This window comes from Lynx rufus, unplaced genomic scaffold (genome assembly GCF_022079265.1).
Source record: "Lynx rufus isolate CCGP_SWC_20201006 ecotype Redwood Valley unplaced genomic scaffold, mLynRuf1.p SCAF_6, whole genome shotgun sequence".
Classification (NCBI taxonomy): Eukaryota; Metazoa; Chordata; class Mammalia; order Carnivora; family Felidae; genus Lynx; species Lynx rufus.
This window is the reverse complement of record NW_025814878.1, coordinates 9,106,894-9,122,263: the sequence shown is the minus strand read 5'-3', so window position 1 is coordinate 9,122,263 and position 15,370 is coordinate 9,106,894. Positions and strand designations below refer to the sequence as shown.

Sequence of the window (15,370 nt, the reverse complement as noted above, 5' to 3'; positions counted from 1 at the left end):
GGGAGGGTGAAGATCTCCTGTGTGTCAAGGCAAATTAAGTAACTTGTCCAGCAGTTTCCAGCAGAGTGGGGAAGAGGGTTTAGGATCTCATGAGGCCCAAGGGAAGGAGGAGGACATGTCATGAGCTCCTTAAAAATCTTGAAAGTTTAAAAATCTTTCTTAGTTAGGCAGGAATGTCTTTACGTGGTGATGAAGCTGGAGATGATGGACTTGTTGTATGGACAGGGAGGCTATTTCTTCATAAAAGAGACCTCCCTCAACTTCGTTAGGTCCCTGTCCACATAGTGGGTGGAAAGTAGGAGTTGAGGCATTTCTGTCTGTTTCCAGTATAACCCAATCTCCAGATACTTTATTACTAGGCCTGTGAATGCAGGCTAGAGAAACAGACCCATGTTTGCTTCTTTTTTAAATTTTATTTTATAGGAGCTCCCAGGTGCCTTGGTTGCGTCTGACTCTTGGTCTCGGCTCAGGTCATGATCTCATGGTTCATGAGTTTGAGCCTTGCTTTGGGCTCCTGGCTGACAGTGCAGAGCCTGCTTGAGATGCTCTGTCTCCCTCTCTCTGTGCCTCTCCCCTGCTTGTGCACTCTCTCTCTCTCTCTCAAAAATAAATAAGTAAACATGAAAAAATTTTATTTTATAAAATGAGATTTCCTTGCATCTGATTTCCTTTGGTCTCAGCAATCCATTGTTACTACTTTTTAGCTATGCTTTCTGTTGCAGTCACGTGGAATTCGCAGGCCCAGGGCGCCTTCTCACTGTCCACTGTCACTAAGATGGAAGTCCCCAAGTGATGGGGGGTGAATCATCTCTCACTGTGTCACCTGTCCTAAGACCTGTCACCGATGCCTCTATTCATATCGCATAGATGCTGCTCCCTTCCATCTTCATACTTCCATCACTTTCAGGTGCTCAAGGAAGGTTTTGTTGAATGCCTCTAAATTTTTATATCAGATCCACCTAAAATGGCACATTAGATCATCCTTCTTGTTTATATGGAAAATAACCAAGGGTTGAAACTTGATGTCTATGCATAGACAATATAATTTTGTTTGGGATTGAGTACATTATTTTTCTCCATTGGTTATGAATTGAGAGTCTTTAATGGACAGTCTTCAGTAGCCTTCACGTTCATCGAGAAGGTCGATTGATAGTCTTCTTTGCACCCTCACCCCCGCCCCTGCCCCAGGAACTTGCAGAGGATACTGTGCAAGAGATACAATAACCCTTGTCCACGGGCAATATGCATAGCTGGGAAAGATAATTAAATAGACTGTTTCTTTTTGAGAGGTCTGTATCATCTCAACAGAAGGCCCCAGCAGTTCTGCTGGGCTCGGACTGAAAACTGTTACTAACAGACATACTTCAGACAGATTTCATAATTGCCAGACTTGTGTGGTACAAATGGCTATGGTGAGCTTCTGAGGTTCCCAAAAGACCACTAAAACTGTCAGACTTAAGTAGCACTGAAGTTTCGAAGTGAGAATTAAAAAGTATGATTCAGCTTAATATGTAAGGTTGCTACCAGAGAACACTCCTCTGGTTTTCCAAAATCGAATGGTTTTGTGGCCAGCTGCAGTTCTCTCCCAAGATACTCCCAAATCTCATCCTGTGGGATTTTTTGAGGTTTGTGGAGGTTACCGGATAATGTGGTGTAGGTGTCATCATGGGTGACATTATCACATGGTTGTATTTTTCCCCATATAAAACAGTGAATGTCATGAAAAATGACATCACTTTCGAATGTCAACATTTCTGAAAGTGAGTTTAATTTACAGTGTCATTTGCATTGCTATTATGAGACTTCACCCAAAAGATTGGGGTAAAATCTTAGGGAATTAAAACTTCCTTGAGAGCTTTCCTTTTAAGTACTGCCCACTGGAGTCGGTTTATCCCATCAGACTTTGGGTACTGAGAAAAAGAAACATTTCCTGTCACCTCAGGCAGTGTTTCTTCCAGAACTAAGGTAGTCCATTTTGACCCAGTGCACTCTGGGGGTATATGGCTGCAGGTTGTAGACATACCTGTTCCTTTTTCTTTTCAGAAGTTTTTTTTTTCTGAAACACACTGTTTTTTCATCTTTTAGTTTTGTTCTTTGTTTGTTTGTGTAATGAACAAAGCTACCCACTTTCTCTCCAGTTGCAGGCCCTGCTGTATGTGAGTGAAACCCACTCTTTCCAATGGGAAGACACCTGCTCTGGTAAAGTCTACCCTGTTATGGGCCGTGGCATGGTTGATTGATGTTGGAAAAGGTGCAATAAATTTGGACTTTAAAAAGCAGAATTTGATAGGATCATGCATCTGGTTCTCCTAATGAATACACAATCTAGCAGGATTTACAGATATATGCATAATTAACATGAATATCATGTATGGTAATGATCTGCTAGAAGCACATGAAAAGATGCTCAACATCGTTAGTTATTAGGGAAATGCAAATTACAGCCACAGAGCCACTGTGATACTTCTGTACATCTACTAGAATGTCTATGATTAAGAAGACTGACTATACCAAGTATCAGGGGGGATATGGAACAACTGTGTTCTTATCTGTTGGATAAGATAAGAACTGTGTTCAATCTGTTGGATTGGAAGCGAAATGGACAGTTTGACAATTTCTTAGAAAATGAAACATATACCTGTAGATCTGTATGATCCAGCCATTGTACTCTTAAATCTTTACCCAAGAAGAATGAAAGCCTATGTTCATACAAGGAAGTAGTACATAGACTACTCATAAAAGCTTTATTTGTAATAACCCCAAACTGGAAACAACCCAAAAGTCCAATGAAAGGATATGTACATTGTATTTTTATTTATCATGTATATCCATGCGATGGAATACCACTCAGCAATAAAAAGAATCAACTATTCATACATGCAAGACCATGGGTAAGTCTCAAAATAACTTAAGTTACAAAAGTCAGACAGAAAGGTGAGAGACTCTTAGGAATTAAATTAAAATAGTAACATTGGAAATATAGAAAAGAGAGGAAGAATTTTAGTGTTACTTGAAAGATAGAATCGGTGAGGCTTGATTATGGAACGATGGCTCGGAGGAGGCATAGACTCTGAGGTCTTTCTCTAGTTGGGGTTTCTCTATGTGGATTGTCACCTATTTAGCGGTAAGAGTGGTTCTTCCATGCATCAGAAATGAGCTACTTGTTTAATGCTGATCCTGTGATAGCTCCAAGACACCCAAGAGAAAACATCCAGTTGGCAAACCATCCATCCTTGACTGCTTACATAAATAAACTTAGGTTTTGGCTGTTTAATAAACATAATATATAACTAACAACAGTGTAATAATAGAAAAAATAAGAGGACACCAGAAAAGGGGTTTCTAGAGCCAGTCTCATGGATGAGTGAGAACAAAGGGATGAAGGCAGAGGGAGAGAGGAAGGAAATAGCCTGATGTGATACCTCAGGGCAAGAGGTCTGGGAGCTGGTTTGGGAGGCAGCAAGATTTATGGTCATTTTGTTCATTTAATGCCTGTCACTCTGGTGGATCTTGATTTGTGTGGTTGAGTTTATTTAGTATTTGATCCAAATTCTACAATTAATTGCAGCTCATAAGAGGTAGTATCAGTTGTAATCAAGGGCACAGCTTCTGGAGATTATAGTCCCATCTCTGATCTTAACAAATATATAAGCTCTCTGAACATCTGTTTTCTTTTCTGTAAAAGGGCATTCCCATCAGTTTCTACCTCTTAGAGTTATTGTATTAATAAAGATTTAAAAAATTATTCAGGAAATAGTTAGCATGGCTTCAAAACCATAGTCATGGCACAATAAATTGGTCTTCTTTTTCTTCTCCTCCTCTCCCCCCTCCTCCTCCTCCTCCTCCTTGTCCTGCTCCTTCTCCTTTTCCTCCTTTTCTTTCTCTTCCTCCTCCTCCTCCTCCTCCTCCTCCTCCTCCTCCCTCTTTACCCCTTCTCCCCCTCCTCCTCCTCGTTGTTGTTGGTGTTATCATGAGGCATCCACCATTATTGTCAGTGATGATTAGGAAAAGCTTTAATCTCCCATTAAAGCCTTTAGAAAACAAGGGCACATTAGTATTTATTACCAGAAGTAATTATAATGTCACCTTTATTCCTCTGACTCATTCTCCCTCACGTTATTTATTTACACACACTATTTCATTAGTCTTCCTTTTACATGGTGTTAAAAAAAAAAAAAAAGAGCATGGCTTAGTAGTGAAGCAAAGAAATAGAAATGTAGTGATTTTGGTCCTGCCTGTGTTCCAATGCCTGTTTGGTTTAGGCAAGTTGTTTAAATTTCTTGTACCTAAATATCTTCAACTGAATCAGAAATGAAGTGCAGTAATCACATAGGGCTATTAGAAATGTCTAAGTGAAAAAAAGATGTCTAAGATTTCAGTTTTATTTAAGTACAGAACTTTATAGAAAGCTAAGAGGGTTGTACAAGGTAGTACCTGTCTATAGATGTGACGCTAAGGCACTAAGAAAGCTAATGTTACATTAGAGTTCATTGATATGCTAGGTTTGAAAAAAACCTTGACTTTCCTATCAAGTGTGCTTCCATTACATGTCATACTACTAGAAAATAGACCTCACGAGCTCAAATCCTTGATTTTCTCATTTCACTAATAATGACTTTTCAGTTTAAGTCAGCAGGGTTTTCCTTGTCTTGTTCTAGGCTTTGTTGATTTGAGCCTCCACGATCAGGTTCACCTTCTGGAATGTGCCTGGCTAGAGATCCTGATGATTGGACTTGTCTGGCGCTCCATGGAGCATCCAGGGAAGCTCCTATTTGCTCCCAACTTGCTCCTGGACAGGTAAGTGGCCTGGATGGAGCTTGGGGGAAGCACATCCTTTATTCCCGAAGCTCTTTTATTCAGTATTCCACGAAGCACTCGAGAACTTTATCCAATATGTTTTCTTTACAAAGGGATGAATTTGGGAGATGTAGTCTAGTCAGGTTCACAGAAAGCTAAGGACAACTTTCTGCTAGATATCTCTAGCCGAACATCTTTTAGATGACGCTACACATCAGTAACAGCGTCCTCAGAGGAGCTCTGTTGTTCCTAATGTGTACATATATAATTTGTGTGCATGCATATACATATAAAATGTATGTATGTGTATACACATAAGTATGTGTGTGTACATACGCACATCTATATAACTTCATTATGAATTAGAATTTTCTAACTCCACCTTAATCTTGTGTTACATACATTTAAAAAATTGAAATAAATAGCCTCCTTTTAATTAAAGTTTCTTTTGGCCCACATACATCCAAACTACAATAACCTTTCATTTCCTTCTGAGTTTTCAATCACTTAAAAGAGGAAATTTGACCAGCATTCCAAAGGCCACTCTCATTGCTGTGAATTCATAAAAGTTACTTGCTCATTTTCAAAAGCGAAGGTTTCAGTTTTCAAATGTGTTACCTTATTTAACATGTTCTATTTTGGGTTGACTTAGAACGTGGGTCCTATTGGTCTGTTTTTTGTCATTGCTTAGAGAAATTGGAGTTAGACATTATTCTACAGCAGCTACCACTGATGGAAGGGGAGTCCCTCCATCAGTGGTAGCTGCTGTAGAATAATGTCTAACTCCAAGTTCAGTGCTTTACATACATGATGCCCTTTGATCATGACAGCACGCTTGGGAAGCTTACCAGAAAGGAGCTAAGTTTCAGAGCCATTCTGCTACTTGCAAACAGCATCAAACTAGCTAATGGTGGAGCCAAGATTGGAATTAAACGTGTATCTGGCTCAACACTCATACCACCTCTCTCCTGTGTTCATGTGCTTCGTCCTCTTTCATGGCCAGTGATGTCTCCTTTGGTTGGTTTCCAAGCCTACCTGTATATGCAGGCCACATAATGGTTTGAATGGGAAAGGACCATCTTCTGTTTCTTGCAGACTTCCTTTGTCTCTGGTCAGCACTCCAAGGTTGCCTGTGATGCATCCTTCCACATTCCTTTGCTTTGGAGCATTGACACCACCTCCCCGTCGCCTGTCCCGCTCGAGGCTTCCCTACCCTCATTCAGCCTTCTGGAGCAGAGTTGCAGCACAATTTATTGAAGTCCTGGAGAATTGTACGAGTGTTGGTTACTCTTCTGTCATTTTGCGCTATGTATGTTTTGAAAAATAGTGATGACCCTGTTCAAGAAGCAGATTTTGCTATAGGTGGAATGTATTCCCATTTTACAGTTTCACAGAATTATTGAGGGTGGCCGGGGTAGACCTGCATTTACTCCGTATCCTGTCAGTCTCTTAGCGTTGTCTCTACCCTTCTCCTTCCCCTCCCTCCCTTCCCCTTGTCTCTCTTATCTTGCCATTTTTCCCTTGCCACCCCTTTTCTTCTTTGTTTTCCTTTGTTTCTTTTTTCTTTCTTTTCTTTTCATCCGTCTCTTCCTCCTCCTCCCCCTGCCTTCCTCCTCCTCCTCCTCCTCCAATTTTCTTCTTAACTTTCTTGTGTACAGTCATGTGGTTATGTGACTAAGTTATAACAAATTGGCAGACCACATACATTGTTTCCCTGCTACATACTGGGGTGGATCTTCAATGCTGAATTTTTTGGGATGTTCATAACTGATCTGCTCCATGATCCCCCATTTCATTCCTATCTATCTTCTTGATGAAAACAGGCATCAGGATATTGCATTTTATTTATTAAATATTTTTAACATTTATTTATTATTTTTGAGAGACAGAGAGCATGAACAGGGGAGGAACAGAGAGAGAGAGAGAGAGACAGAGAGACAGAGAGAGAGAGGAAGACACAGAATCTGAAGCAGGCCCCAGGCTTTGAGCTGTCAGCACAGAGCCTGACGCAGGGCTCGAATTCATGGACTGTGAGATCATGACGTTTAACCGACTGAGCCACCGGAGCGCCCCATGACGCTGTGTTTTAAATATAAAAGGGTTTGAGGGTGCCTGGCTGGCTTACTCAGTATAGCATGCGACTCTTGATCTTGGGGTTGTGAGTTCAGGGTAGGGTTTCCTTAAAAAAATGAATATGAAAGTGTTTTTGACATCACCTCACCCCAAAGAACTCAGTTAATTAGGTGATGGCATTGCCTAGGATTTTGTCAGCCACCTGCTTCTCTTCCTTTTCCATGCACTCTCATTGTGGTTAATCTTCTCTCAAGTCTTTTGCTGCAGAAAGTGCATGCTTACTGCGCGAAAGTTCTCATCTCCCTCCGTTCCTACTTCCTTCAACTCCAGATTTGAAGCTCTCACTTCCTGTGGACCAGGATTTCTCAACTTTTGCATTACTGGCATTTTTAGGGGGTTCATTCTTCCTTGTCGGGGCTGTCCTGGACATTTTAGGGTGCTTAGCAGCACCCCATACCCTACCTACTAGAGGCTTGTGATGCCCCTCTTCCCCAATGTTAAAACCCAAAGTGTCTGTAGACATTTCTAAACGTGCCCCGTGGGTGGCAGGAGGGAAGGTGCAAAATTGACCCTGGTTGAGAACAACTCTTCTAGACTTTTCTCCTTCAGTGCCCTGTAAGCTCTTCAGACTTACCATATCCCTCACTTGAATATATTATCTCCCTTATCCATTTTGTTCCTTTTCTTTATTCTCTATATTTGCGGCATCAACAATCACCTGGACACTGAAGCCATAAAGTTTAAATTAATCATGGATTCTACTCCTCCCACCCACCAGGTTATCCAGCTATCAAGTCATTTCTGCATTGTTTCTGAAATCCATACCTCCCCTTGGTCTCAATCCCTCTGCGCCTGTGTGACCTCTGCACAGGTTCTCATTGTCCCTTCCTCAGATTATTGTTTTTCCACTACCATTTCCCTCTCTTGACCACTACCCCTCTTTCTTTCATTCTGTTCCCCACATTGCCACCCCAGATTTCTTTCTAAGGTACAGCTATGATCCTGATGCCTTCTGACTCAGCTTTAATTGGCTCTTCCTGTTCCACAGAAGAAATGGTCTAGACTTCTTATCTTGATAACTATGGCTCTCTTATTATGACTCTTTCAACACAAACTTCTATAACGCCAGTCAAATGCTGTAAATGAGGAAGGGCAGGGAGCATGAGTCCAAAAGGCAGTTCTGAGGATTCGGTGACTTTGGCGAGCTCTTGTCCAGGCTAAAAACACCTGGGTACTGAATTTGGCCTCACACTTCAAAGCTTTTCTTGCAGTTTTTCTTCACATTTTTCTGAAGGTCCTCCACCTTCAGGATTCCTTGTCAAACATTTGTTTGTTATGGCTCATTTCGGATGGTACTTTCCATTAAATTCTCCTTCACACTCTTCCCTCTGTAGGTGAAGGGGGCCTTTCCTTGGTCTCAGTTCTCCCTCTGTGTGGTCTGTTCTTAGTTCTGGTCTGCCACGTGTATGTTGTGATTGTGTGTCTTCTCTTCCTCACCAGCTCATACGCCTCTTGTGGGCAGAAGAACCAGAGTTTGTTCACCTTCTCATTCCCTCCAATGTACAGGGTCTTCTATGATTCCCAGCTAAGTGTCTGTTAACCGCAATGGCTGAGGTCACCCGGGAGGCTCGTGACAGTCCATAGAATCTACATCTTCTGATGCGCATTTCAGCTGTTCTTATCATCAAACTCACTCACTTCTCATTCATTACTACTCATCAGTTCCTGGCTTTGTCCCCTAAAGACTGCACAGAAATTAATATCCATCTATTTTGAAAGGATTTTGTAAAATTACTAAATATGCTTACGCTTCTGCTTATACTCCATCAACCTGTTCTAGGACTTCTAAATTCCAAATGGGGATAAGCTTATTGTCATTTTTTCCCATAACTAGACGCGCCATCCAGTAAACTCAAGAGCTTAATGCATTTAAATACACTCAGGCACATCTTGGTAATCAGAAGAGTATATAAATAAATGTAAATTATATAAATAATATAAAATATAAAAAATAAAATATGATATATGCTATAAAATTTTCTACACTTTTCTAATTAACATGCACCTAAATATTATGAAGTTTCAGTATTATTAAATTAGCCTGTGTGTTGGAGTGATGGCTCCCTCTGATGACATTGATCTGTGCATCACAGTAAAAAATATGTGATGAGGAGCCCATTTGATGTTTCATACATCTGCAAGATGGTTTTGAGTGACAGCTGAGAACACAGTGTATATTTTTACCTGCAGGCTCCTAACCCTTTTGATAACATTCACCTCTCTGATTAGTATACATCACTCCGATCTCCCCATTGCTCTTTTCCCATCGTGGTGCACACAGCAAACGTTTTTTGTGACAAAATGAGGAAGTCTCTAAATTTCAAAGCTGTTTGACAGCAGGTAAGCACAAAACGAGTCTTAGCTTCCTCCTTTCAGTGTTTGCTCCAGCTCTGTGACACTACCTGGGAAAAGCCAGCCGCCTCCATAGGCTGTTTACATCTGCATACAAACAGGGAAAAGGGAAAGCCAGAAGTCCCACACAGTCCAGTCACCCATTGTTAACCAGAGACAGGGTTTATCTGTGATTGATTGCGATTATGTCCTGTTCTCTCAAACCTTGTGCCTTGCAAGGCCATCAGGAGGATAAAATTTACCGCAGTCTTTCCTTGTAATTACTCAGATGTTAGTACTGGCAAATGGGGGTGTAGCGATTACAGGAGTATAAAAACCTGCTGGGTTGCCATCCCACATTTGTGAACAGCAGACATATTTCCTATCTTGCATCTATTCAAAAAGAGTTATTGCTTGATTTACTCCCTGATGACAACCCATGATATCTTGATTCTGGTAGTTCTGAGCTTTCCTGGTAGTCATATGCTTGAAGGCTAATTTTACCCCTGGCGCGCTTAGCCTTCCCACAGTTTCCAGTTCTTCCCTGTGTCCCGCAGCAGTGAGTTCCAAGCACTTAATGCAGTTGTCTCTGCCTGTGAAAACCAAGAAATAAAAGTTATTATAAGGCATAAATAAAGAACCCAGTAATTTCTCGTGCTGCGTGTGCGTGTGTGGGGGGGTGTTTTACAAGAGGAAAGTTAAAAGATAATAAGAATGCCTGCGAAAGTCATCAGGAAATGGAGAGAACTATTTTCCATTCTAGCACCTAACCCTCTGGTGTGTTTTGGCACCAGAAGACACAAAATATGTCCTCTGTGTCAACTAGGAATGCATCTCTTCGTTTAGTCCTGCTTGAGTGCTGGCATTGGAAAAACATAGACGGAAAACAGAAGCAAAAGTGTTCAACATAGATCATTTCTGGTGGGGTCTCTTTGTTCTTGCAGGAGCGAAGTTTACTATCGCTGGAAGGCAGACATAGTGTTAGAGGAAACAATGTAAATTGCGTGTTCAGTTAAGACTATCCGGTTTCCAAGGGACAGTCTAATTCTGCTTCCCTGGCGCCATCAGTGCTAACAAGTTCTGAGAAATATTTGCGGATTTCTCAGTGAAGCCAAAGCACTCAAGTTTTGAGTCCCGTTCACTCTCAGAGAAACAACTATTCATGCATTTAAAAAGGAGAGCTTAATTGGACCAGCAGAATATTCCCTTCACCAAGCATCTGGCCAGAGGGTTGTTGATCTAGCTCTTTACCTCGCTCCCGCATCAGGAGGCTTTGCCTGTAGGAAACAGTATTAAACGGCGGAAACTTCTACTTGTAGGCATGGGATAGGAATAAGTTCCTTCAGAGGAAAACAGGTTGCTGCAGCAGAGAACATTTGGCCTCTTCTACTAAAGAGCAGACTGTTTCCAGATGATACGTTCATTTGAAATGGAAAAGAAAAAGTCTTTTCTAGAAACAAGAACATTCTCATTTTAGCCTGTTTACTGTAAATAATTCAGGAAAAAACATGTAAATAAAAACATGCGAATAAAACAATGCTTCCAGCAACACTTATGTTGGCTTTTTAGAAAAATTAGCCTCTTTGTGTGTGTGTGTAAGGCTTGATGTAAATTATTTTTATTTTTAGAGAGAGAGAGAGCATGAGAGGGGGACAGGGGTAGAGGGAGGGAGGGTGGGAGAGAGAGACAGAGATAGAGAGAGAGAGAGAGAGAGAGAGAGAGAGAGAGAGAATCCTAAGCAGGCTCCACACAGTGTTGAGTCCAACATGGGGCTCAATCCCATAACCCAGGATCATGACCTGAGCAGAAATCAAGAGTCAGACACTCAACCGACTGAGCCCCTTAAGTGCCCAAAGCTCAATGTAAGTTCTTTGCAGATTTTTTACTTGGAAGAGTAAAAAAATAAAGTTCTGAAATAAGTTGATGAATTCAGAATGTAATCTGTCCAAAGGTTTCTTGGGTATGATGAGAAGGACCTCCCTATATATTCCCTTTTCAGCTTTCTCCTCTCTGAAAAATGTGTGCCACGTGGAGGGGCTGGGGGCATTGTAGTAGCTGGGGAAGCAGGTGCAGTGCATGGGGAACGAGTGATCCACCCACCAGAAAAGTCAGTCTTGGGCAGGAGATCCTTTGAGTTGCTCAGGTAGCTTTACTGGATTCCCTCCATAGCTCTCCAGGTATGCTTTGGTTTGCATGCCTGTGTGCCTCATTTGTATTTCAAGAAATGTGCTCATAACACTTCTTTCACTCTACTTTATAGAATTGGATAAAAGAGAAAAGAAAAGGAGCCAACATTTATCGAGCTTCTTTAATCGGTACAGTACTGCACTGGACTGTCTTCTATACTATATCTCATTACTGGTATGAGAATATAGGGAAAAGGGTTTATGTTCTGACGCTGAATCCATTGGTCCTGTCCAGTTCTGAGCCCTTCATTACTCAATAGCAGATGCCAATTGACTGATATGTAAAAGTCTTGCAGTTAGCATTCTGAAAAATCCTGGGAATATGAAACTGTAAACTGTACAGGAGAAATGTTGAGGCCAAACAAAATGGAGAAATTAGCCAAAGTGCTGTTATTACTGCTTACCTGTGATTGAAAATGAATCAAAGAATTTATTAGACTAAAAATCAATTGCATTATACACTTTAAATGGGCTAATTATATGATACGCAAATTATATCTCAGGAAAGATATTACACACACACACACACACACACACATATTATAATTTCAGGAAAAGTCACTTTGACCATCAAGTCATGAAAGTATTTGTAGGAGTTCTATTGAAAAAGGCAAAGGGGCACCTGGGTGGCTCAGTCGGTTGAGCGTCCGACTTCGGTTCAGGTCATGATCTCACGGTTTGTGAGTTCTAGCCCTGCATTGGGCTCTGTGCTGACAGCTCAGAGCCTGGAGCCTGCTTCAGATTCTGTGCCTCTCTCTCTCTCTCTCTCTCTCTCTCTCTCTCTCTGCCCCTCCCCCACTCACACTGTCTCTCTCTCCTTCAAAAATAAATAAACATTAAAAAAATTAAAAAAAAAAAAAAGAAAAAGGTAAAAAAACCCCTAAACATTCAAGCCAAGGTTTCTCCTTAAAAACAAAAACAATTAAGTAGTACTATATTATAAACCTTGCTAGGCCGCAAATTTTTAATTTCTCAAGAGGAATAAGCCTGTAAACAGTAAGGATGCACTCAATGTAAAATCCACTCAATATAAAATTGCCCCAGAGGGAAAAGCATAATTCCAACCTAAGAATTAACCCTGTGTAGGAGGTTAATTTGACTTCTTACATTTTTACATGCCCCATTATTTTTGTATTTGCCGTTTGTTATTAACAATTAAACATCACCTTAACTGACTTAAAATATAATCAAATATTTGAGCAGAAATCAAGAGTCAGACACTCTAAACTAAAAGTTTAATTTCAAAGTGTCTTAATATTATTTAAATCATACATGCTACACAAGAATAATCAAGCAATCTTGTTCAGATCTGCGTTAATCACAGATACCTCTCCATAGTTGGCATTGGAAAGATTCTTATTCATTTTCATGAGTCCCATTAAAAAATCCAATGATCGGGGCGCCTGGGTGGCGCAGTCGGTTAAGCGTCCGACTTCAGCCAGGTCATGATCTCGCGGTCCGTGGGTTCGAGCCCTGCGTCAGGGTCTGGGCTGATGGCTCAGAGCCTGGAGCCTGTTTCCGATTCTGTGTCTCCCTCTCTCTCTCTGCCCCTCCCCTGTTCATGCTCTGTCTCTCTCTGTCCCAAAAATAAATAAACGTTGAAAAAAAAAATTAAAAAAAAAATCCAATGATAAAGGAAGATGGCCAACTTCAAGTCTGTGTTAGTTCGGATTCAGTGTAAGTCAACTCATACTTATTGAGTACCACCGTGTCTCCAGGGGTCTGCATGATACTGGAAGATATGAGAAAAAGGGATGTATAAGCAGCAGACTGGTCCTCAGGGAATGTGCTATCTAGTGGTAGAATAATATTAGTATACAAACGAATGCAAGCAAAAACAAGATGTAAGCGGGCCCCACCACACCCCAATTTATTCATGTCTAGTGTATTTTCCTCCATCAGTTTCTAATGATTATGGATTCCGAGTAAAAATCAATCCTTGGTTACACTTGCATTTATATACTGATTCACTCTTGACATTCCCATGCTAGCATAAATATACTTACTACACATTTATCTTGCCTACAATATTCTATGATGTAGATATGTCTAAAAATGAGATCTTTCCCTATGTTGGTTCTTTTGGAGCTGGCAGGAGGGCAGCAGGAGGTTTTGGCAAAGGTTTATCAAGGTCAATGATCACAGATTACACACCTTTGAAATATTACTTATGTCAAGGTATTAGTACTGTTTGGATATTTTCCTATTGATGACAGCTCTTAATTCTGTGAGTGCATCAAGGTTTGGCTTCAGGGTAAATGAAGTCACTATGTTTGTTTCCATGTCCTGTTAAGAGTTAAAATTGTCTTTACTAATAACCTTGTGATCTCTCATTCCATTCCATTCTCCTCCCCTTCTCACTCTCCTCATCTTCCTCATCTTCCTCCTCCTCCTCCTCCTCCTCCTCTTTCCCTTCTTCTTCTTCTTCTTCTTCTTCTTCTTCTTCTTCTGTATTATTGACTTCTCCTTGTGGGCTCTTATTACAAAGAATAAGGTTAAAGTTTCTGTTCTGATGCTTCTAGAGTCAATTTAACTCATTAAATATTCCTATTTGTTATTTAATCTGTATTTTCAAATGGAAAAGAGATGTAAAAAAATACCATTAGTATTTTCCTTGGTTTTATACCACAGTAGAGAATCAGTTTCTTAACCTGTTTACATGATTTTTCACTTTTCATTGCCACTGATTCTAAGATCCATCATGACTTTATCATTGGAAAACAAGATGCAAGAAACATGTTATGATGGTAAGGAACGGTTACTTACTCCATACTCCTGAGTGGAGAAGGGCTTTTCCTACATCCTCTGGGTTTGGTCAGGACAAGCAGTTGAGGCCACGGCTGAATCCACCTCAGCCTCTGAGGAGAGCAGAGCCTGAGCAAACCCTCGTTACTCCACTGTGGGTATAGCATGCAGCACTGAGATGAAGAAGATTTCAAGATCTGTGGTCTTGGCCGTTGAAGGGATGGCAGCGCTATGGATAGGAGTTAGGAAGACAGGGGAAAGAGTAGGTATTAGAGAGATCTGATGTGTTTTTCCTTATTCATGTCGAGTTCAAGGTACAGGGATGAAAGTCAGAAGGTGGAAGGTGGAAGTCAGAAGAGAGATGGATATAAAAGATTTGAGTCACCTCCTTAGTTAAAAGCGTGGAATGAATGTGATAAGCAGGCAAGATGGTGGAGAAGAAGGTGTCCGAAGGGCTGAGGGAAGACCTCTTAAAAGGCTGACTTTTAGGAGTTGTAAGTAGAAACAGATCCCAGCCTGCCAACCTGGGGCTAAGGCAGAGTTTGAGAAGCAGAAGTTCAGTCTCTGATTCCAAGGGAGGGATGACTTAAAAAAAAAAAAAAAACAACGTGGTGATTTTGCCAAATACCACAGAGAGGTGCACAGAACCAAGAGGAAGGGACTAAGCATTTGTTAATTAGGGATCACAGTTGTCCCCTAAAGAGGACATTTTTAGTAAAAAAGGTGGGAAAACAACAACAACCAGAGTATCAGTGCGTTCAATGAAAGTATAATGTATATAAGAGAAGATGGGCAGGAAAAATGAGAGAAAGGAAATATAAACTAGCTTTTTGAAATTTTTGGTGGTAAAAAGGCACGGAGCTGTAGCACCCAGCAGCAGCCGCATCAAGGGAACTGCTGTCCTAGCTCCTTCCAGTGATGTCCCATGAGAATTTTTTAGTGGCATTATGAGCTAGTAGGGTATTGTTTATTCAATGTGTATCAATCGACTTATTATCCTTCTTTGGTGCTTCAATTGTCCCGTCTGGGGCTAATAGAGTTCCTTCATGTGACTTTTGTGTCATTTTGGCATAAATCATTCATCTGTGATGCCTCCTTAAACATGTCCCAATCTCGTCTTGTAAATTTTTTTCCCAGAGCTGGAGCCAACTCTATCTACAAGGAGCACCCATTTGTTT

General features: G+C 40.9%; 1 protein-coding gene across 1 annotated transcript in view; it reads left to right on the top strand.

Annotated features, from left to right (window-relative positions):
- ESR1 (estrogen receptor 1) overlaps positions 1–15,370 on the top strand; it is a 274,532-nt gene that overhangs the window by 198,759 nt on the left and 60,403 nt on the right. Inside the window, exon 5 of the mRNA XM_047103088.1 lies at positions 4,659–4,797. Coding sequence (XP_046959044.1) covers positions 4,659–4,797 — 139 coding nt within the window. The remainder of the gene's footprint in view (positions 1–4,658; positions 4,798–15,370) is intronic.